A 25,608-nucleotide genomic window follows, 5' to 3' on the forward strand; every position below is an offset into this window, starting at 1 on the left:
TGTTTAATTGTAGAACTTAATATTTGTCATTTTTTATCGTTTCTTTTACAAGAAAAGTTGTTTTGTTTTAATATTGAACTCAACTCTATGTGAATGACAAATCTCCGTGCATTTGAATAGTAGACGAGGATCCATTCTTTTGAAACCACGGAGTCATCTGAAGAGAATTGCATACTCTTTTCCTACATGCAGTGACTGAAGAGAACAATCAGAAAGTCTAGTTTTATACAAGATTGAAATAATAGGTTGCCAACTTCCAATATAAATTTATAACTGACAAAGGATACTAGACACCAAAGTTTGTGAAATGTTGCACCATTAATCCAAATTATGTGTTTAGCAGTATACAGTTTTCTTTCATTTTTTTTTATTAGATTTTAAATGTTATGTTAAGGTGAATGTTTTGATGTTTTATATACATGTACATGATTGGGGAATTGTTTATACAAAATTAAATAAAGACCTTGTTCTGACAAAGGAGGATCTTATACCTTGTTCTGACATGTATGAATATTTGCAAATACATGCACATGTACTTATACATGCAGACAACCAACAAAACAAACCATCCATGACTTGGCATCGCTCACATTGTCACATATTTTAAATTTCCATGTTCACATAGCAGATCACTCTATCAGACTGAAATCAGATCCTCACTGATTGATAGGTTTGAATTATATATGAAGGTTACCATTATGAAGACTTGACCCAATGCAATCAACACATTAAGAAACCATTTGATAATATTAATAAACTAACAACAAAAAAAATCAATCAATTATATTAAGCAAATAAAGGATCAACTAACCATTTATATATTGATCAGTCAACCAACCAACCAGTTTTCAATTCAACTATAGTATACATTGTACATGGATATCAGTCAACCAACCAACCAGTATTCAATTCAACTATAGTATACATGGATATCAGTCAACCAACCAACCAGTTTTCTATTCAACTATAGTATACATGAATATCAAACAACCAACGAAAAAATTATCAATTTAACTACATGTAAATCAATTAACCAACCAGCAAGTTATCTATTCAGCTACATGTATATCAATAAATCAACCAGCCAACCAATTTTCAATTCAACTTTTATATCGATCAATCAATCAACCAACAATCAAATGATTTAACAATGCAGTTACATGTATATCAACCAAACAACAAGTTATCAATTCAACTACATGTATATCGATCAACCAACCAACAAGTTATCAATTCAAATACGTGTAAATCCTGCCATGTGGGGTAGCAACAAAGTCCTTCCATGTCATTGGCAAGCTTCTGCATCCATCCATTCAGTTCTATATAAACCTACCAAAAATTTAACACTACATGTATAACCAACTGACCAACCAACCAATCAACCATATAAACTTACTGTTTAACCGTATCAACTAACCATTCAATCAAATCAACCAACCAACCACATGGTATATTTTACAGTATGATTACAAGTCCAAGGGTATTAAGAAAAAGAAGGTTTGCTTGACGATATCAGTTGATGGAATCAAAGTTGTCCTATGCAAGAAAAGACCAGTAAGTATTTTTTAAAGGAACTATTATTCTCAGTTTCCGCTATATGGATGATGTATTATCGTTAAACAATCCTTGATTCAGGGATTTGATACATCACATCTGCCCCAAAGAACTTGAAATAAAGGATACTACAGACACAGTGAAGTCAGCTTCATATCTTGACCTACACTAAGAGATCGATGGTATAGGAAAACTATTGACCAAACTATACGACAAACACAATGACTTTTCATTCCGTATTGTCAACTTTCCTTTCATCTGTGGCAACATCCCTTCAGCAGCTGCATATGGAGTTTTCACATCACAACTCATACGTTATGCTAGAGCTTGCCATAACTCACAGACTTTTTGTATTACGCTAGACTTCTTACAATTAGGCTTCTGGAACAGGGTTATGTTGCTACAAGATTTAAGTCATTACTATAGAAGTTTTATGGTCGTCATCATGAACTTGTGGATTATCATGGAGTATCCATCTCCACCATGAAAACTGATTTGTTAAATGTGTCATAGTTTTTTTTCCCTCTTTCATCTACCCCTGATGACTTTTTGTGAGCAACTCAGAGGGTGTTTCTAGGAAAGCAGAGGATGCTTGCCGGACCATGCTCCCAGTTTTTAGTTTTTTGGTTCCCTTGATTACTCTTCCTTGTAAGACTCATTCGTTATACAATACAAATATAAGATAAACAAGTTTTTAAAATATCTGTATAAAAAGGTTTCGTGTAAAAATAAGTGACTTTAAGACAGGAAGTACATACATGTATATTCAAATTACTGATGAAAGAATTGAAGGCCCCTTCCAATGGTTATATCAGTGTTGGTATTAGGAATAAATAGAACAAGATATTGGATGAAACATTTTTCTGAGATTGCAATTCCTCATAAACTGTTTAATGGATTATTTTGATACTTATCATGTAAGTATCTTTATGTTCATATGCATTTAGCAAAGCGATTCTGATGAGATGTCTGCAAAGGGACTTAATCCAATTGGAGGGATATACATGTACAGGGTATATTGTATTTTATGTATTTGAAAGTTTGAAAGTGCAATTTCTCCTGAACTGTTAAATGTATTTGAGGGAATTTTCATATGAAGGTTAAGTTCAATATTGAGATACTCATTAAGCAAAATATTTATTCCTGGACATTGGAGAACTTAACAGTTAAACATCTTGAAAGCCTTAAATCAAAACTCCTTCTAATTGTGGTTAATTAGGTTTTATGAAACTTGAAACAGCTGTTGCACAATGCTTTCAGATATGCATGAAAAAAATGTAGTTGCTAAACAGAATTCGAAAGGGAAAATAATGTAACTGAAACTCTCACAGGTTCCAACTTTCAAAGCCTTTATAATGAAAAAAAAATCAAACTTTTCGGAAAATCTTCTAAAAATGAAGCACTTACGAAAACTATAAGCTTTACAGTAGAGGTTCTTTGAATGAAATTTATAAATACACATATTGTACAATTTTATTGTTATTCACGTATTCTGTCGTAACATAAAAATTGATAGTCACCATAAATCAGTTAAATTCTTCCATATCTCTGTTAAAAATTCCTTGACATATCGGCTGTGTTCCAGACTATTTTGATAGCCCGGTAGTCATTTATCAGTATTTGCTATAGTCCGATTATTTCTTCCAATATATATTCACATTTAATAGACATCTATCTCGATCAGTGTCAGAATCCGTTAGAAAATACAAATTTGATCCGACTTGGAAAGACCCACTGACAAAGCCGGACAATGATCGATAGACAATTGACTAGAGAAACTATTATTAAATAGTACATTTCCTACGTCTTGTTAACGATGTCTCCTAGTTAATTGTGTCCATGATTTAGCCATGGATGTAAATAAACAAATGATTGATTGGTAAATATTATGCCTTGTTAACCACAAAATTATTAAATCTTGTAATTGGAAATCTTGGAAGTAATAGCAAGAAGTTAATTATTAGAATGAATAACTGAATATTCATAATCTATGGACAAAGACTAAACCAAGTTTCCAGTACTCTATGCTGTTGGAAATGAAAATATTACAAAACAAACACTTCAGGTGCTTTTAAGTAGCTGTATTTGTAAGAATCATGCAAAACCTGAAAACTGCAATACACCCCGAAAAAGGCTACATATTTTTATTATTGTAATTAAGTTGTTTTATGGGTCTGTATTATGAAATGTGTAATTATTCATTCAAATCTGTCTGCTCTTAGGAGATAATCAACATTGAAAATCCAATAGATTCTATTGTATTTGAGTGTCATTTACAGTTATCGCATTACTTTGAATTTTACAGCACAATTTTTATCTCCTATGAGCATGGGTTATATGAAAAACCAAATGTTAATTTCTGATTACTGAAGCATTTTAAACAAGATATCAAAAATAAAAATATGTAGGCTTTCCAACCATGTATCACATTTTGCATGATTCTTAGCTGGAGTGCTACTTAAAATCAAACTTCAATATAAAATACCATATAGAGTCCAAAACTATAATAATACACAGACTAAAGTATGACTTTAATCTTGTGACAACATATGCTTATAATGTATTCACAGCATAGAAATAATGTGGGGATTTTTCATCTATTAAAAAACATGGATATTGTTACTAAAAAAATCATTACTAAAAAAAAAAGAACATAGGGGTCAGGCAGAAGTTTTTCACATATATTTCCAATCTCCAAAACTGTTAGATTATGCCAAAATTGTATCAATTGCTGAAATGATCATTATTATAAGGCTTACAAAAGTCTGTATGGTCAAAGTTGTCAGATGACTCCTTCTTGGAGTAATTGCCCTGGAAAGGTGAAAAAGTAATGTTTTTAAGCAGTTTTCAGCCAATATCTTGAAAACTGTAATTGTCATAGTTGGGGGAAATAAAGATTTTTTACCAGATCCTGTTGTTTGCCTGTTCTCTTTTTTATATGAAGCAATACTGAGTACATTCCTTCAAAAGAAAATAAAAGAACAAACCAAATGGAAACTGTGTTAGAGTTGTTGTCTAGACATTTTACACATGCAGTTTGACATTACATTTACTGTTCTTCTGATGTAAAAAATCTAGTTCTCAGTAACAAAATGCTGAAGAAATCTATTTTGATGTTGTTTTGACACTTTTTCCAACGAACTTAAACTAATTGAAAATAGCTGTCTCGACATTTTTTTCTCTTGATTACACTGTATTGTTGTGCGTTTGTTGCTGGTTTGATAAGAAAAGAAGCTTTTAGAGAAGCCATCACTTGTCTATAATTGTAAAAGGCTATAATGGAGTTAATTTAACCATATCCATTACGATTTGTTAAGTTGAATTTGTAGATATTGTCAGACTGTGATTGGGTTTTACCAATTGTCACAGCTGTCTGGTAAAATTCAATGGAAGTTTGATAACATCAGATGTAGTACTGCAAGGTTTTGTCTGTATATGTTAATAGTTGTTAAATTTGTTGCCATCTCATTTTTTATTTGGTAGAAAGAATTACATTTTATTGTAAAACTGCATATGATCCAATGTCAATTTACAACATTACTTACAGAATAAATAATTGGAAAGAATGAATAACAAAATATGATCATGAGTGCCTAAGAATGCTTAGATTTAATCAGTGCATGGTGCTTTCTCAGTGGCACTAGTAACTTATTGATTATCTTATTTGTTCAAAAAGATAAAGTGGATTCATATTCCAAATAATCAGTGACATTAAATAAAGTCACAAGATGAAGAGGTGTGACATTTGGTGACATTGGGTGTGAGAAAGTCAAAGAGTTATAGTACAGTATTTATTATATAGATAACAGTTTTTAATCAAATGTACCCAATGTAATAAATTTTGATAATTCACACTGTGAAATAAATTTGGTAATTTCACCCTCGGACTTTCTCTGCCAAAACGTCACAACTTTGATATGAATCCGCCAATCACAGATTTAAAATTCATCTTGAAAATATCGATAAATTACAAAGGAAATCTATATAAAAAATAGGATAATCAATTGGTTATTGTGGATAAACAAAATATTATCACTTGTGCCAAGAACACTTGAAGATTTAACACGTGTGAGAAACAAGTTCATCCAGACGTTCTTTGGCACTCATGATAGTATTTTAGTTATTCACTCTTTCACATCAATTATCCTATTATTATTTCATGTGTGAAATATGGAAATTTATTACACTAGGAACATTTAACAAATCACTGGGTCTTGTTTTATTAGCTTTAATTTAATTTTAATTATTAGAATGTAGTCTTGCTTTATCTACACATTGTACCATTTTATGTTACTGATTGATTAATTGACTACTAGGTAATGTCTCTTAAGAAATAGTTCATGGTATCATTAATCATAATTTTCATAAGCTGGACCTAATTTTTCTAATGCTGTATGAATTAAAAGCAAGCTATAAAATATTTTGAACTCTTTGACACAGTGTAGTGATGGGGATTACAAGGGTCATACATCACAGTGTAGTGATGGGGATTACAAGGGTCATACATCACAGTGTAGTGATGGGGATTACAAGGGTCATACATCACAGTGTAGTGATGGGGATTACAAGGGCCATACATCACAGTGTAGTGATGGGGATTACAAGGGCCATACATCACAGTGTAGTGATGGGGATTACAAGGGCCATACATCACAGTGTAGTGATGGGGATTACAAGGGCCATACATCACAGTGTAGTGATGGGGATTACAAGGGTCATACATCACAGTGTAGTGATGGGGATTACAAGGGCCATACATCACAGTGTAGTGATGGGGATTACAAGGGCCATACATCACAGTGTAGTGATGGGGATTACAAGGGCCATACATCACATGCCAGCGTCTCGTTAAAATCATTAAAAGTTACAAAGAATTACAGGGATATTTTGTTAGGTGATATGATGGTGTCATATCAAAATTTATAGATATCTATATTTTTAAACTATTTTTTTAAATATCTTGCTTTGTAACAAATCATTGAGAATTCAACATTGTAACGTATTGGCATGGTTAAATGATTCATTAGCAAAATGTGACATCAAATGCTTTCTTACATCCACAAAATTTTTCATACTTTTTCAAAGATGTAGAGATCAACTAATGGTTGTACAAGCATTCACAAAGACATGCAGTATTTTACATTTGATTAACTTTGCCTGACACTTACAGGGATTTATATTTAAAGCATCTTAGGACCTTCATTAGGTTATATGTTATTCCACTTGACCTTTGTTGATTTATGAAGAGCAGACAAAAAGATACTTACCTTGAAGGTCAGTGAGAAGGGGTTTTACTTTAATTAAGACTTAAGTTTTAATTGATTTTTAGTTTCTATAGATCTGTCATTTGCCATGGAAAATTATAATTTGTTATCATATTCAATTTCACCAAAGCCTATCAAACTTTCATTTGAAACAGAATGAAATCAGTCCAACTTACTTTGATGCCTACATGAGATTGATATAAAATGCTGAATACAAATGTTTGAATGATTTGTAAGAGTTGTGTCCCCCTACCGTAGGTCTACCTCCCTAAGTTTTGGTTAGTCTTCATATCTAGTGAAAATTGTTTTATGTATTTCTAAATGAAAAGGCAAATTTGATTTGTCTAATAAATAAAATGGCCAATCTGTTTATCCTGATATTATATTTGGTGGTTAGAAATTGTAATAGCTATTATTAAAAGATGGCATGCCACCTTCATGAGACAGTCATTTTGAACTCAAAATCTCCAAGTAATCATTCTTTATCTTACGTGTTTGTGGTAAGGCCGTTATTATCATGACTTAAATATAAAGTGTAAAACCCTCAACTTTGAGTCATTGACTCAAACAAAAGACCCTTCTAAAGCAGTTTGAATAAAGATGAGAAAACCCATATATTTATTTGACATTACATTTATTCTTTATTCGACATTTAGAAGCCCAAAAAAAGATAGTGAGCTAAACATCATTTGATGGTTAATATAGAAGCTTTTACTGTGGGCGTCACATGTCTGTTACAACAAAAAGCAGTAATGGAGGTTTTATAGCCATATCTATTCCAATTTGTTCATTTATTGAATTTGTTGGAATTGTCAGATTTCAATTGGCTTTTATAACATGTCCTAACTGTCTGATTCTTTTTTGCTGACTTCTACTATTATATTATAGTGAATAGAATGACAATATTCAGAGGATAGAGTGTGTCTTCCCTTGATTATATTGTAATTACCAAATAATTTGTCCGAGATAGTTAATTGGATGATTTAGATACTGTCTTGTTAGATACCATAGGAAGTTCATCAGGTGATTGTCCTTTAACTGAGGGAAGACCAATATCTCCTGATCATCATCATTGTATTTGCTGTAATATATGTAAGTAGGTACCAGGTTCAAGCAAAAAGGGGATTGTGAAGACAATTCTGTAAGCAAGGTATTTTTTTAATTTGGAATTATTTTGAATGTCAGAAGATAAATTAAAAAAAGGTAATAAAATTTACCCTTCTAAGGAAGTTGTCATGCTGTCATGACTGAGGGGTTAACAAGTTTTCCTTGCCTTTTGTCATCCAACTTACCTTACCCTTTTGTCATGTTAACATGAATAACCCCCTAAGTATGGTTTAGTTTCACAAATTATTTTCAGTCATTTTTCTGAACTCTGAAATAATTACAAATTGAAATTAGACCTTGTTAGTATCTGATTGTGATATACATGTAGCATGTTGATCATAAGCGACATAGTTATATGAGTTTTCTTGTGTTGATCAGTGTTTTGTTTTTTTATCATTATCAAAATTTTATATCTGTTAAATAGATTTTTGAATATGTTTAGTTTCAAATACATGTATTTCTATAAACAAGGACAGGATGAACCTCCTCCTATGACAAATTTAGTTATAATGATGTTTGTTACTCAATACATCAGTTTGTACTTCTGTCGGCTTGTTGGCATGTAAAATAAAATGATTACTCAAGCATGCTGAATGAAATCAGAAGAACTAGAGTCAAGATCAGTGCTTAGAGTCTGATCTTCATGTTTGAATAGGTAAACAAATTGAGACTGGGATTATTCTTTCAAGGCTTTGTGTTTTCTGTGTATTTCTTTGATTTTGATTAATAGAAAAAAACTGTTGAAGAAGACATGTAGTCTCTTTTTAATTTAGAGTTAACTTGTAAGTGTTTGAGTCAAGTTGATGAGTCAATTTTACATACCATGATTAATGAAAGTTAAACAAATTGAGACTTGGATTATTCTTTAAAAGCAGGTGATGGAGAAAATGAATTGCAGATTGATTTGAAGTGTGACTTAATATGTGGCTGATTTATCAAGTGTTGTCTATAAAGTATTCTTCTTTAAGGTCAAATGGATAGTTTTATTTCAATACATCTGAAGTCTTTATTGATTTTTTTTTCAATAGTTCCATGCCAGACAAACTGATGGTAGAGTTTGTTTATTTTCTGTTTCTCTTTATATTGGTTTACATGAGATAGATATGGTTTAAGGCCCTGAAATCCAATTTTATGTTTTATTAACATTTTATTACATTTTGTTTCTTTGTTATTAACTTTGAAAGGACATGGTATGATTAACTTAAAGTTTTGCCTCTGAAATACTATAAGTAAGGAATTTTAGCATCCATTTTACTTTTACTATTTTTGCAGTAGAATATATAACATGCGAAAGGAAGCTTTTGTAATAAATATTTTTCTACAGTGAGAGGGCGATGATACTGTACTATTTACTTACCGTACTTATTTTTGTGTCTCAATACTTTCTGTTTCGGAACTCTCTGTTCATGGCGATTTGTTTTGTTGATTTTTCTTGCTCATGAAAATAATTACTATTATTTCTCAAATGAAAGGTATTACAAGATAATCCTAGACTTTAAATTTTTTTCAAGATTTCTCAATAGTTGAAAACCTTCTGGATGATTATGAAATTTTAAAAAATGTTGAGTGATTTGCTATTTACACATTGCTTTTGTGCCAATCAGTATTTCATTTGAGCCAAAACAATATTTTCATTTGGGCCAAAAATTGAAAAAAAACAATTTGCACCAATTACTGATGAATGTAATATGATATAGTCATTCTGTACCCCAGCTCACCGCAGGGATGTGGAGGTTGGATTTGTAGTAGGATGTCATTTAACACTAAAGGTTAGAACACTAAAACTGCATTTACAGCATAATGCAGAGTATTTATTCATATTAAAATCATCCTGAAAACACTGTTATACATGTTTGTTTCCTATAAACCAGCACTTGATAGGTCTGTTCAACCCCCCAAGGGACATTATATTACTAGTATTGTAATAGTCTCAGGTTCAACATTTTAGGCTTACATTTTTATGAGTACAAAGTGTTAAAACTGTTTTCTTGAAACTTAATTTATCTACCTTTATCTTACAATTACTCAGGAAAATAACACAAATGAAATAATTGGTTCTTGGTATAAATGAAATGCAACTTGTGGTGCAAATGAAATAGTGAATATTTCAAAAACTGGCACAAAAGCATGACACCCATTTGCTACTAGTCATTTTGTAGATTTTATTCAGTATGGTTAGCTCCATTATTTTGATCCAACAATTCAAATATCATCTACTGTGGAGGATGTATGGCTACATGTTGGTATATAGACTCTTGTTAGAATTAATGTTTATAATTTAGCCATATATGGTCGTTTGTCAAAATTTTGTTTAAATGATATAAAGATAAAGTTTTATATAACATCATGCTGTAATTTCTCATTAAAAATACATATTTCTAAACAATTTTGCAAGATGCCCCAAAAAGATGCTGTTTTGATAGGATTACCTTAAAATTTGTACCAAGCTTATCAAGAAAGGTCTAAAGGTTAAAGCTGTTCCTAAAATTGATAAGGTCTAAGTCAGTTATTGCTCCAGGAACCAGAATATAAATGATGATGGACTACTATTTTCTACTTAATTTGTTTATTTTATGACAGAGTTCTGAGAGATATGTAGTAATTTTGAGGGTAAATAGTGATTTTATGTCTAGGAAAAGTTTCTACAACAAGTGAGTAATGATCAAAGTTGACATTTAGAAGTAAATAGATTCTGGCTTGTTCCTATAAGATATCAGGCCATGCCAAGGAAATCTCTTATTTTTCATTCCTTTTTTTAGCTTGAAAATTAATTTCCTGCCTGATGTATTACAGCACATACAATGATGATGTTCATGTGTTAGAATTAGTCTTCCCTTAATGAAATAATAGTTTAATGAAAAAATTAAGGTAGTTAACCGACAATTTAGAAGGAGATTGTAATTTTCTTTTATTTTATGGATACTTGTATTTCAAAGTATGAGTCTCTATATGAATAGTCGTGTTTACTGCCTGAATCAGACATCTTTGTTTGGGATTAAATTTTGTTTATTTCATGGATAGAAATAAAAAAAAAATATATGAAAAAAATTTCAATGAGCATGTGTAAAATCACTGTTTTTTTTTTTTAACAACAACGAAATATTGGAAAATAAATAGTGAGTCTCATTGTTGGTGAATATATTTGCTAAGCAATTATTGCTGTTGAAAGCATTCACAAGTAATAGCTTAAATAATAGCTGACACTTTTTTTCACATTGTTCTTTTCAAATCCAAAATTAGATTTTCTTTGGTGAACTGTACTATCACTGTGCAATCATGTTTTGTTTTTCAATTATTTAATTGGTTCAACAAGTAAGCTATTTCAAATTATTTAATATATAGAATATTATTGATAATTCAATATAAACATGATTGAAAATATTCTGGACACCAATACCCCTAATGGAGCCTTGAATTTCACTGTTGCTATTGCTTTTGTCCAATGAAATATGAGCTTTTAAGCTCCATCATTTATCTTGCCATGGTTGATCATCATGAGTGTCATGTGATGGCAAAGTGAACTCAGTACGGACTTAGTTGGGAAAATGAAGACTGATTTGTACTTGGTTTGTTACTTCTAGGTACATCAATATGATACAAAACAGCGTTTTCTATTTTCTGTTATTATCAAACATAGTGTAAAAATAGTTATTTTTCATATTTTTATCATAGTATTTATGCTTAAGAGGTTTGTAGTCCGTACCTTATAAGCAGTTACTACCTGTGCTATGGGAGTTGGAGACCAACTCTTGCGATTTGACTGTCAAGCCGTATATGGCTGTGTCCATAGACACTCAGCTTGAGTATAAGTTGGTTGATTTTAAAAAAAATTTTGCAGCAAGATTCATTGTTACAGTTAAAAGATTTAGTTATGTCCTCAATTGTAAAGTCTATAATAGTGGGGCATTAAAAGCAAAAAAAATATTCAGTTAATAAAACTTCTAATAAAATGTCTTGTGCTGATCAATTTTAATAAATTATGATTTTTAGTATTAGCATTGATCTGTCTTAAATGTAAAGTTTTGAATCTACAAGTATCTAGCCTGTTCAGAAATTAGAAATGCTCAATAAGTAAATAAGTATGTAATTCATGTCAGTTTGAACCATATATTTTTGTCTACATTAGGCTTTTAACAATATTTAAGTTACTAAGATACAATTTATTTAAGGCCTAATGAAATTAATTAGTAGATTTACCATGTGGGAATAAGATTGTTACCTTTACCATGTGGGAACAAACAAGAAAATAAAATGTGTATTGTATTTAGTCACCTGATTGTTACTGAACAATTTTCTAGAATTGTATAAGAAGTCACAAAGTAATAGCCATTCCTGAAATTACTTCCAAAAAATGTCAACAACCAGGAAACCACTTCATATTGGCTACGATATTCTATTTTTTTAATAATGTTTACGTTATGAGAAGGTTATGGAGGATAAGTATTAGCTGTATGAGGAGGTCAGAGATTTTATGTCTGTGATGGTTCACTGCTACAGTACTTTTCGGTTATAAGTCCTGAATTTGTTTTTCTCTTTTTAATGTCGAAATCGGCTGTTCATGTGAAATTATTCATACGATGGGCATGCAGTGAATATGATAGTTAGGTTAGAAATTTATATAAAAAAAAATAAATAGAACAATACAATATTTTGTAAAGAAAGTTGTTATGTAAAAGTGTTTTTTTAAGGTTGATTTAATGTTTACTATAATCAAGGAGATGTATGAATGTAAAAAATTTAAAAAAAACATGCAAATTTTTATCCCCAAAAATTTTAAGTGGAACTTAAATTGCATATATATGGTATATTTTAGGATTGCAAAAATTATACAACTAGAAAATCATTTCACTCATTTCAGAACAAAAATGCAAATTGTTAGCATAGGCTTAATTTTTTTTTTATGAAGACACCCAAACTTCTACTAACCAAGGTAATGTAAGATATATAAATGTTTATTTAGGATGGTATTTATACTACAGAGATGCATATAGGGCATAACATTAAATATTGTTTTATGTCTGTTAGCTGTTTGTTCATGAGAAATTTAGTGAAATTACTCTTTTGGTTTTCTAAACCAATTTATTTTCTTAGATTCTAATTTTCAGGTTTTTGAATGTCAGTTTTATTTGATTTATATGTATTTTCATGACTAACTTTCTATAACATGTAATCCTGAATCCATAATAAAGAGACTGATTTTCAGTGATTTATTTTCAAAATTTTGCATTATGTTTACACAATAATTCCACCTATTCCAACATATGGAAATTTAAGTTAAAAAAACAAAAATTTCATGTTGAAATAGGTGGAATTATTTTGTAAACATTGGAAAAACAATCGGATTAGCTTGTAAAAACATTATTTAATTGGTGATGTTAATTACAGGTAAAAAGGTGATTTTTTGTAAGAATGTTGGAATTAATATGTTTTGTAAATGTATCCTTTGCTTACTTCAGTACAGTTACTTTTGATTTTTTTAATGTTTATTGGGAAACTGTGCTATAAAAACTGATTTTGTCTGATATTGTATTGTTGTATTCTGTTATATTTGTGATGACTTTGTCTGAATCATGCCTCCTGGTATCTTCATGGAATAAATGATTTGAACATGAGAAAAAGAAATTAAAACTAAATAAATTCATTTTTTTATTTTGTACATTTGATTATATATAAACAACATATTGAACAACTAAATTATTTAGCACTAACAAAATTCTTTGATCAGAAAGAAGCACAAATATAAACAAATTACTAAAATCATACTGCAATATTGCGAAAGTTAATTCAAGACAAAAAGCACAAATATACTGTTGAAACACAAATAAAACATAGTAAATTTCAGTCAGTGTGTAACAAGTAAGATACGGCATCAGCATACTGGACTGGTGTGACTTCCTGGTTTTGAAGTCTGGCGAGTCTGTTGTCTATCTCTCTGTATTTTCTTTTCTTTGGTACTCGTTTACCACCAGCTGAATACTGTATTAGAGTCAATGCATGTATTGCTTCTTCTTGTTTGAGTAGTCCAATCATGTTGAAAATGTTTGGGTGTGGTGATTTTACAAGTTTCTTCAACTTCCCATGCCAACCTTCAAGGTGATTTGTAGTTCTGGGTCCCTCTGTGGCGTAGTGGTTCCAGAGGTTGCGATGGCCTTCAACCCAGTAGCTGGTGACGTAGTCTGTGAAACCTGAAGTGTCAGTGTTGGTGTCAGCATCGTTGATGTCCTCAAGTTGGTATGTGTGAAACAAGATTATGTGTGTCATCATTCCACTCATGGTTGCGTAGTTTGACGAGTTCCTCTTGGTATATGCTAGGAATGGGTGTAAGTTCCTCTTTGCAACGTCTTTTCATCTTTCGTAAGATGTCATCTACTCTAAGTTGTATTGTGTCAGGTTTGTGGTTGTGGTTTGCCATTAAAATAAATTAAAAAGTAATAAGCTTGGCTTCATCAACCAAAACCAGCTTGGCATTGTCAATTATTGGCATGTTAAATGGCAGAAAGTTAAAATGGTTTTAAAAAGTTTAATATAATTTTTATTTTAATAAAACATATTCCTCATTTTCTTATATTATTAGAATTTAGTTCATTTTCACTCAAAACTTATTTGTAGGAAAATTTATAAACAGTAATTTTTCATATTTAATTCTCAAGTAAATTTTACCTGTAAAACTAATTAATTACTAATTATTGTAACAACATATTAGGCTATAACAACATCTATTGTTCTCTGCATGTTGGAATAGGTAGAATATGTAATTTCAAAATGTTGGAATAGCTAGAAGACACCCTCACAAATTAGTGAAATTAATCGCTCAGGGAAACAAGTTGGTTTCACAAGGTAGCCATTTTTTTTGGGGTGGTGGTGGCTTCTTTGTCCCCTTATAACTCAAAAATTCCAATTTTGATTCCAATAAAAAATATGATTCAAAATTCACAAATAAAACAGTTGAATTTTTTTAGTGTGGCTCATTTTTGTTACCCTTTTACTCCAAAACAGTTATAGTCTTCCCTGTAAACATAAATTCAAAAATAAATTTCAGAAGGAACAGTTTAACAATTATCATAAAAATTGGATGACAGTTATCATAAAAATTAGATCAACAATAAACTTTTTCTCACAAATCTAATGATAACACCCAATTCCCCTTTATAGCCCTTTATTTCCAAAAGGGGTGGGGCAAAAACCCAAAAAAAATAAAGGGCCCTCTGCCATGTCCCTAGAGAACAAATTAAAATTAAAAAAAATTTCAGAAAGATTGGATGAGATCTACTCAAGTTATCGTAAATAAAGTAAAGTTAACGGATGCTAACAACAATGACAACTACAGGGTGATATAATTATATGACTTCAAATTCTTTTGCAGTGTATAAAACATCTATGATATTATTTTGTCTAAATGGTTGGGCTATGACATACTAGTTACATTATATAGAGTAAAAACATATAGAAAACCTGAATTGTCTTAATGGCATATAAACCATAAAGACATTTGTAATAAGAGTAAAATTATAAAGAAGTGGGTATGTCATAAAAACTGATTAAAATGGGAAGCATATTAAAATGGTAACTCTTTACCAAAAAGTAAGAGTCAGTTTTGTATTGTGATTGAGGATAGTTTATTTTTATCTTTTCTAGAAAAGTTTGGATGGCCATTCAACAGAAGAAAAATTAACCATGATGCATCAGCCAATATTCAGGTGAGATATTTATATTCCTAGAATATTTTGCAATTGTATTACTCATTTTTACTTAATTATTTTTATACACCCTCCACATAAAGTTGTGAGGTATTTTGTGATATCCTCCCAAAAGTTGCATGTCCGTCTTCTGTCTGTCTATCCATCTGTTCATTTCCCAATGGTTTCCAGGTATTAACTTGAGAACCAATCAATGATTTTTTTTAAAATTTTGCACAGTTGTTCAGTATCATAAAATACAGGTTGAGTTGATTTTCAATAAAATCTAAAATACCGTTTTTTAACACTTTGCCATCTCCCTTTAGTCACAATTACATGGTTGGTTATATCACTAATTGTTCCATTAATGCCCTACTTTTTTATATAATATATTTTTTTCACCACCTCCTTTCTATTACTACTGGTAGGTTCAGTCATATAAATTTAGTTTGTTTTTTAAAAATTTGAATTTAGCCACATACTGGTGGAAGCTTGAGTTAGGTCAAAGGTCAAGGCCACCTTTACTTTAATTGTTTTTTTTTGCATGGTATTTGACCTTGAGCACTTCCACTGTTCAAATTTGATGGAAATGTTCCAGAATTGGTTTAAGAAACATTAAATGATATAGTATGGTCTAAATTCATGCAATAAACATGAAATGTTTCTTTTTTTCCTAAATGTCAGATCAAATATTATCAGCTATCTTACTACAGATTTGAATAAAATATAGACTAAAGGTTACAGTTTTGAATCTCTTCTACAACTTAAGAAGCATATCTATCTTGCATACATTTCTCAACTGATTTGGATATATTTAATGACAAGTTCAATCTAATGAGGCAAAAAAAAATAATATGTCTAATTCCTGCTACCCTACAGACCATATTTTTTTTGTGCCTACCCTAAACTTTCTATGGCCATTTTGGCCCTAGCACTTTTAAAGTCTAGATTGTTTCCCCATTAACTCAATTTAGAATTTACTTAAATAATTTCCCTCCCTGCCGACCCTATTTTTTTCTTGTTGGTAGCAAGAAACAAATCTTAACTTTTTTTGCCCAGACATGGAACACTCTTCTTCTTTCCCAATTAATTAATTCATTGGTTTACTGTTATTGGTCATTCATGGTGGATTATTTTTCTTCCAATTAAGATATTGGCTAGTACCAACTTTCTAAGTTTTGGTAAAAAAAAAATTTCTGTGTACTGTTTTCATGCTTATTTGGCCATTGTGGAAATATCAGAAATGAGTACACTGTGAACAATACTTACACTAACTTTAATGCAAATATGAAAATTCTAAGGTCTGTAAGCTTCAGGGACTCCTAGATACAGGATATTTGATTTTACAAGAGAAAAAATACCACTTTGTCTTGTATATCAATTTCATTTGTACAGCCATCTCTTTATTAACTAATTTCCATAATGACAACTTCATATAGGAAACCTTTAGGTATAATACCACTATTAAGGGGAACCAGTTGCCTGCGCATACCAGAAAGTAGTCCGTAAAAAAACAAAGTAGTTCTTAGGATGCATTGTATATTTTTTTGTGATTGAGCCAGTATATGCAAACTTGGTATCATCTGAAAGCTTATTATGTCAGGTACACACTGAATACAACAGTTTTGAACTATGATGTAGAGAATAATTTGTCAGAGTCTAGATCTGAAGCCCATTGATTTGTCAAATTTCCAAAAGGATAGTAGTATTTTTATACCTGTCTACTTTCACTTCACCGTTCTTTCTTAGAAGCCATTAAAGGTATGCTGCAAATTTTATGAGAGAGTCTTTAAAGGGTCCCCTCTATGATAAAACCTGTTAAAGTTCATTTTAACAAACTTTAAAACAGATTGGGACCTTGAAAATTGCTGAATTCAGCATAAAAAGTAACCGGATTTTTAATAGTGGTTTTACACCTTTAGACAGTTTTCATGAAGGCCAGACATGTTTTGTTTTAACAAGTTACATAATAATTCAAAATTTACTATTGAACAAAAACTTAGAATGTTTAATTTCATTTTTTACCCAACATATTTTAGATGGATTTGGCTTTCTGTTTCAGTAGATTTGGTTTTGTGTAATTTAGTTCTTCCTATGTATTTGATTTCAATGCTGCTGATGAGAGGTTACACCTTGAATTATGTGTACAGCATGTTGACATTTGAAATATTAATATGATAGTTATATCATACTTATAAGAATTAAGTCTTAGAATCTAAAAATTAGAATGAGGGTAATTTTATTAACTATTTCTCAGGTTTTTTTTTGCAAACAGCTGACCTGACTTGCAGGTTTAAGAAATAATTTCATTCATACTGGTTTTGATAGTATTTTTCTGAAAAATCAGATAATAAAAAAATATACAACAGTATGCCAGAAAAAAAAAATTAAAACCAGACTCTGAATAATCCAAAAATCTGTCTAAAGCATACACTGAATAAATCCAAAATCTGTCTAAACCAGACACTGAATAATCCCAAAATCTGTCTAAACCAGACAATGAATAATCCCAAAATCTGTCTAAACCATACACTATTTAAAGTCCCTTAATATAAGTTAAAGTGTATTCTGGTTAACACCTGTCTAAACCAAACCAATCATGAAATCAGAAAGGGGGGTTGGTTAAAAATGGATGTGGAGTTTTCATATTACAACTTATAACTTGCTGTATCTACACAGACTTTTTGTACTGTGTTAGAATTCTTACAGTTAGGCTTCTGGAACAGGGTTATTTTGCTGCAAGATTGAAATCATCACTACAAAATTTTTATGATCGTTGTCATGAACTCTTGGATCATTACAGTGTATCCATCTGCACCATGAAAATCAATTTGTTCAACATGTCATAGTTTCCTTTCCTCTTTTGTCTACTGGGACTTGACTCTTATCAGCAGCTCGGCAAGTGTTTCTAGAAAAGCAGAGGGTTCTTGCCCTACTGGCACACCTGGTCTATGCTCCCAATTTTTAGTGAAGTCCAAGTTGCTTATTTACTTTTGTTATTTTGTATGTGTTATATTTGTTATTTTACGTTATTTGTTGTGTGTGTCTGTTTTTTTCTATCTGGTCTTTGTCCATGGATTACATTCTTTTGATTTCTGCTAGAATCCTGGTTCCTTTGATTAATCATTCACTGTATATGGTCAATACATTTTACTGCTCAACCAGAACAGTTGCTGTGTAAGTTTTTTAGTAAAAGCGATCACGAGAACTTGTTCTTACAGCATTTAATTCATGACCTCAATGTCATTCTCTGTCATGTTTTTCATTATTCCAGAAAATGCAACCAATTTATATTTCTTGTACTGACTGATTGGAGACATGAGAACTCATTAATATATTATCTCCCTTAGGGATTCCAGTTTGTAAGCTGTCATAACCACTCTGTTTATATGACAGGGTATATGGATTAAATTCACACAAAATGTTTTTTTTTTCATAGAGGAAAAAATCACAAGTATAGTCAAGAATTTGTATTAGGTTCAACATAAACTAACTTCAATTTTATGGAATGAAGTGTATGCAGTTCAAGATCTTTGAAAACAAAATGTTACATAATGTGATGTCGCAATACAGTGAAAAGTACCTGGTAAAAACACCAGTGAATAGATTTTTTATTTGAAAACTCCATTATACAAATGAATTGGTTAAATTTATACTTTTGTTGGGAACCAATTTTATAGTTCGCCAAAACCCATAAAAACCACATCTAATTGATACCCCGCAAAAAATTATACATGAACTTCCACAGTTAATAATTTTGCCAGCAACTAACAGGAAAAAATTCTGAAAATCCTGAAATTATGTTGAACCAAAAAAATAGAAATATTGAATTATTTATACTGTGTGCATTGCATTTACCATACAAGAATTTAAGCTGTTTTTCACTTAACGGATATCTGTAATCACATGATTGTCTTTTTTTCAGGATATTTTATGTTTCTCATGATTCCCAGGACCTGAAGATATGGAGTTATATAGCCAGAGATGGACCTTCTAATGTCTTCAAATGTCATGTTTTCAAAGCATTCAAAAAGGTATGAAGGTCAAGGTTACTTTTAATTGTCATAAAACAACTATTCTGAGTAATTCTATAATTGGTACCAATGCATTTAAAGTAAGAAATATAAATATTTGCTTTTTTTTGGTATGATGAGAACCAAATTTATTGATAATTAATACTTCAGGTGTGGATAAGTCCACAAAAGACACACTTCAAAAACAATGTATCAAAAATTTCATGAATTTGCAAAGTTATAGAGATTAAGTATTGTTGATTTCTAGTACAGCGAGAGACTGTGTAAATATACATTAGATTATTAGGTTTAAAACATGCATTGATAGAATATTTGAAATTTGCTTGATTTATGAAAGGCTTGTACTTAGATCTATAAACATTGAAGTAGGTTGATCATGTTTTGAACTAGGTTCATCTTATTTCATTTGTACTTATTAAAATAACTTAACAGGACCTAACAAAATCTATACTGTATTTTGCAGGCAGTTATTTTTCCTTTTCTTGATATCAATTCAACTTCTCATTTTTTGTTTGTGACTTATATGTTTTTCATGTTTCAATTTTGAAGGGTCATATTCATGGAAATTTAGTTTCACAAATATTTTTCTTGCTCACAAAATTAGCAGAAATAAATTGCAAAATAATTTGGTTCACAATAGTTCAGTTCAGCTTTTGTTGATACAGTTTTACTGCTCAAGCCATTTCTACTTTCCACAGGAAAGTTTGGCGTGATAGTGAATGCCAAGAAACAAAACTTATTATTGCATCTTTCTCTGGGTTAACTTTCACTTGTGACAGGTACCAGAAAATTGGAGTTGTAGCCCTGCATTGAACATTAGAGGCAAATATCTTAGATGGTTAAGTTAGGTTTGCATGTTTGCTCTTTGAATTACTGGGGGAGGGGGGGTATTAAAAAAAAATAGCTTTTATAATTGCCTTTGACATGAAAAATTATGTTAATGCTATTCTATATGCTTGTAAAAATGAATCGACTGATATGAACTTCAACCTAAAAATTAGATTTTCCTCTTCTGTAGAGAACCGTTTTATATTCCATTTCTATCCCTGTGGATACATAAGTATTTACCGATGTCCAAGTTGTTACATCAAATCAATAGATTTGTTGAAAATCCTTTAAATGAGTTTATTTCCTGACTAACAGTGATTTGAGCTCCATGTTGACACTGATGTATTGAATTGTCAGGCTAAGAGCTTAAGATGTGGTGTTCAAAATAGAATTCATTCTTATCAAGGAAATACATACAAGGAGTTTCTTGGCCTTCTCAGGCTCACTGTAGCTTGCAGCACGGAAGAAAACCTCAATTTTTAATTGGTTTGATAGATCTGTAAATAGGTTTATTTAGTGAATTTGAAATGTCTGCAGAATGTGAATTATATTAACTGACAAGGAATTTATTCTGTTGATATTTCTTTGGTTCTTTTTGCCCCAAGGTAGCAAAGATTTGGTGTGGTATTTTATCAATTTCAGAAATTCCTTCAGTGAAATCCTCTACTGTTCATTCATTGTTTTGCCTTCAGCTTGTTAATCTGAATTTTGATGTATTTCCATCTGAATTACTTATTTGGGGTTTCCTATATGTTTTCTGGAGAAGGTAGTCAGGGTATCATCTAATGGGCTATGTTCATAGTTTTTCTGATTAAAATTTAAGTTTGCTTTTTTGTTGTGATGGTGGTTTTGAAACTTCGTATGTTTATGTCCTCTTTCTAATAAAATGAATTATCTTGAAATCACAAGATGATGTTGAGTTTTTTCTTAGCTAATATAGAGCCTAGTCCTCAGCCTTCCATTAATTACCTTGATTTTTTTCTTTTCAAATCTGTTTCTATTTTATTATTTTCATGATCACACTGCAGCATGATGGAAGCTGGACTTAGAGAATGTCTACGTGCATTCAAAAGTGATGAATACATTGTATCGGTAGGCGTGTCTGCTCCGATTCTCGCTGTTCAATTTTATTGAAATTTTGTAGGATGGTTATTCACTGTTTTGACAGAATTATGCGACACTTCCATTTTGATTCAGGAAATCTTATAACAATACTACTTTTGTGGTTTAGATGTTTTTGAAGTTAGAATAAAACCAGAAGTGCTTGTATAACCGACACTTGTTTCTGTAAATGGGTGGGGATGGGGGTTTCACTTACTCCACTAGTGACCGCCCCCGAAATTATGGCTTGTATGACTGTGCGTAGTAATCCTGTTATGATTATTGAACAAACTTAAAGATTCCTCAACCTGAACAAACAATAACTTTGCTATAAAATGTGTCTGCTTGTTTTATGGATTAGTTTTTAAACCCTACCGGTGCACCTGGTCAATGCTCCCAGTTTTTGGTGAAGTCTGAGTTGCTCATTTAGTTTTGTTACTTTGTATTATTTTGGTTATTCCAAGTTCTTTGTTGTGTATGTCTATTTTCTATGTCTGGTCTTTGTCCGTGGATTACATTCTTTTGATTTCCGCTGGAATCTTGGTTCCCTTGATTACTATTTAATTAGTGAAGTTTCCTTGAGTATAATAAACAACAAATTTTTTTATCTTTTTCCAGATCTGATTTTTAGCTCATCTGGCTAAAGGCCACGTGAGCTATTGCCATCACTTGGCGTCTGTCGTCGTCGTCATTAACAATTATACAAAACTCTTCTCTTCTGAAACTACTTGACTAATTAGAACCAAACTTGTTATGAATGTTCCTTGGGATATCCTGCAAAGAACTGATGTGGGGATTTTTTATTCCTCGAAAAACATGGCCACTGTGAATAAAAATAGAACATAGGGGTCAGCCAGTAGTTTTTCACATATATCTCCAAAACCGTTAGGTTTATCCAAATTCTTTCCGTAGCTGAAATGATCCATATCATTAGGACTATGAAAGTCTTCAGACTCCTTGTAAGAGTTATTGCCCTTGAAAGGGGAAAAATGACTTTTTTTAAATAGTTTTCAGTGAATATCTTGAAAACTCTGATAAAATAAAAGAAACCTTCAATTGTTGAAAAGATCTTGTGATAAGTCCTACTAAAGACTTCTTGAGTCAAATTTGTTGGACATCTTGTTTAATTTATTGCCCTTGAAAGGCAAAATTCAACAAGGTGAGCGATTCAGGCTCCTGGGAGCCTCTTGTTAATTTTCCTTCCTTGTTGAAGATGATTAAGATAATGGTCATTATTTGTGGATAAACTTTCATTGTTTGTATTAAAGTGTAACTGATACTAATGACAATTTTTTTTACAGCAATTGATTTTCTTTTTTTTTGTGATTTTAAAGATTAATCCCTGAAATATGATTCCATTTTATTATGATGGTACTGTGTAGATCATGGAATTTTTAATTTGAGGATTTCATGAAATATATATTCTTATGAAAATTTTACATTTCAGTGGGAATTAGAATGTTTTATTTGCTGATCCATAAAGCCCACAAAATTTAATTGCCCTTGAACAAATCAATATAAGTGGTTTTTTTTGTTGTGATTTTATTTTTCCTATGCAAGTATTCCCAATAGATATTAGCAGGCAAAATTTAAAACATCAAATTATTGTCCCATTAAATTTCAGGTTATTCCTCCTTACATCAATGTAAGTTTGAGTTCTAATGCAAAAAAAGGGGTACTAGTATATTTAAATGACTTGTTCTTAGTTCTAGTTTCTTCAAGTCTTCAATCTGTATCACATACTAAGCCTGCTAAAACTTGCTTATATGAATTTTAAGAATTCTGTTAAGAATTGGCGTGTTGCATGTTCTATATACCAGCAAGTGTTTTATATACAGTTGCAAAATGTTTTTTTTTTCTTTTTTCTTGATGATATAAATTTTCCTACAGTCACGGTAGAAATCAGGATTAGAAAACAAAATTATGCTTTTCATTACCCTTATTAACCCCACCCCCAAACTTTTATATCTTCTAATGCAGTATATTTTTCATTCCAGGACCACAAATCAGTGGTTTTTAGTTGTGTTAGAAAAGGGCCCAGGGCCAATTTAATTTGGAAAAAGAGTTTAAAATTGCAACCTGAAAAAGGACCGTTATAGTTCCCATTGTACTGAAGTATATGAAGTGACCTCTGGATGTTCCCATTGTACCGAAGTCCATGAGGTGACCTCTGGGTGATAAATATGATACAGTAAAGTGGAGAGAAAATTTTGTACATCTTACAAATCTTCATTTTAATCATATCCAATTCTTAAGACGATGATTCAAGTTGCAATGAGGATTGTCTCTGGTGAACTTAGGGAAATTAGGAGCATATTTCTCTTTTGGAATGGGGCAGAAATTCAGACTCACAACAAGGGTTTAAAAAATCATTGCAAAAGTACATTTCTCTTTGCAAATCATTTGTTTTTACAATAAAAACACAAAATTTTCTATCCATGAAAAACAACGCACTTATTTCTGACGATTTACTGAAAATTGTAATCAGTATTTTATTATTCATTGCTAAGGGAGTTCAAGCTTTTTTAGAATATGGTGTATCTAGAGCTGTGTTAATGCTTGCATGTACTGATGCATTTAAACATTTAACAACTTAAATTTGTTCATCCAAACTGATATCAGAAAAGGCATGCAATGTTTCAATTTAAAACAACTTTCCAATCAAGTGTTTTAGTATCATGTAATGGGAATGTTTAATTCGCTGTTCTAACAGTGTAATGGACTGTGAAATTCTGCTTCAAGTAATGAATAACAAAACATCCAATTATAACAACAATTCCCTTAACTCTATAAGTAATTTCTCGTTTTCACACATTTTTCCAACAGCTAATTCTTTGCTTTCAACTTTGTAAATGTAAGCTTGACTTATTTTCTAAATCTGTTTGTTTTCCTTGGTGTTTGCAGACTTGTTGAACTTCCCTTGTACTCAGACACACCTGCACATCTGGACAGATAAAATAGATTGAAATGTTTTGGCTGCACTTAAAGAAATACTATTAAAATGATATGGAAGAAATTGAGCTCTATGTATTCTGTGAACAACACCCAGTCTCCAATGTAAATTCCTGTCTTTACTTAATCTAATTAGCAGTTTTTACTGAGTTATTTAGTTTGCAAGAAAACATTGTGACTTAGATGAGATGCCACCATCCATCCATCTGCTTTTCCATTATTGGTGGTCTTGTGGTAGTACACTTGTCTATATAAATGGAGATCATAGGTACAATGCAAAAATATTATTACAGCCATTTATATGGTTAACTTCAGGCAATAGATTGCTTGTCATTCAATCTAGGGAAGACCACTTCTATTCCCTGGAGTGAACCATATTACTCACTGTAATTACTTTGAAATAGAAGTAATGGCTTTTTCTCAAAACAAGTAATGACTGGTTGCCTTGCCTGAACTTAATTTGCAATTAATGGTGGAAAATGCCCCCTTTTGTACCTGCTCTGAAATGACACACAGTAACTAAGAAAGGCTTGATTTATATATGTGTGTATCAGTCTGTCAAACATTTCAAGTGCCCTGATGTCATGATTGGATTGTATTTATATAATAGATTAATGTCATGAATCTGTTAAACAAGTTTTAAAGTCAGTGATGACTGGTCAAATTGTGAGAGTTATCTCCCTTTGAAATAATTTTTTTTTCTCAAAATTTTGTTTTGTGAGTTTTGTAATACATTTCCATACAGATAAAGATACAATATATACCAAAAGGTTACTGCTTTAAATCTCTTGAACAAGTTTGAAAATCAACATTGTAGAGCTTAAAGCTGTAAGAAATATCTCTTGGAAATTGAGATTTTGTTTAACTTTGGTGTGCCAGAATCCACTTGTCCGCCTGTCATTTTATTCCTCCGTCTGTGTAAATTTTGTTGCAATTATCTCAGCTCCCTATAGATGGACAAATTTTCTAATTTGGTGGTGGCTGTATAAAGATCAAGCATACTTTGTAAGTGATTTTGACGCCTGTCTGATATCAACTTTCTGTTTTGTGGAACTTTGTCCATTGTCATTATATGGAAAGATAGAGAAAATT

At 31.2% G+C, this 25,608-nt stretch overlaps 1 protein-coding gene across 5 annotated transcripts in view; it reads left to right on the plus strand.

Moving 5' to 3' along the window:
- Window positions 1-25,608, plus strand: part of LOC148612844 (uncharacterized) — a 107,934-nt gene that overhangs the window by 50,768 nt on the left and 31,558 nt on the right. For all 5 annotated transcript variants that reach the window (XM_088594668.1, XM_088594667.1, XM_088594669.1 and 2 more), the window contains 3 exons: window positions 1,462-1,554; window positions 15,561-15,622; window positions 19,527-19,635. In XM_088594668.1, coding sequence (XP_088450794.1) covers window positions 1,462-1,554; window positions 15,561-15,622; window positions 19,527-19,635 — 264 coding nt within the window. The remainder of the gene's footprint in view (window positions 1-1,461; window positions 1,555-15,560; window positions 15,623-19,526; window positions 19,636-25,608) is intronic.

The sequence above is a fragment of the Perna viridis genome, chromosome 7 (genome assembly GCF_037379345.1).
Source record: "Perna viridis isolate PV_CMFRI_1.1 ecotype Kerala chromosome 7, ASM3737934v1, whole genome shotgun sequence".
NCBI classification, from domain to species: domain Eukaryota; kingdom Metazoa; phylum Mollusca; class Bivalvia; order Mytilida; family Mytilidae; genus Perna; species Perna viridis.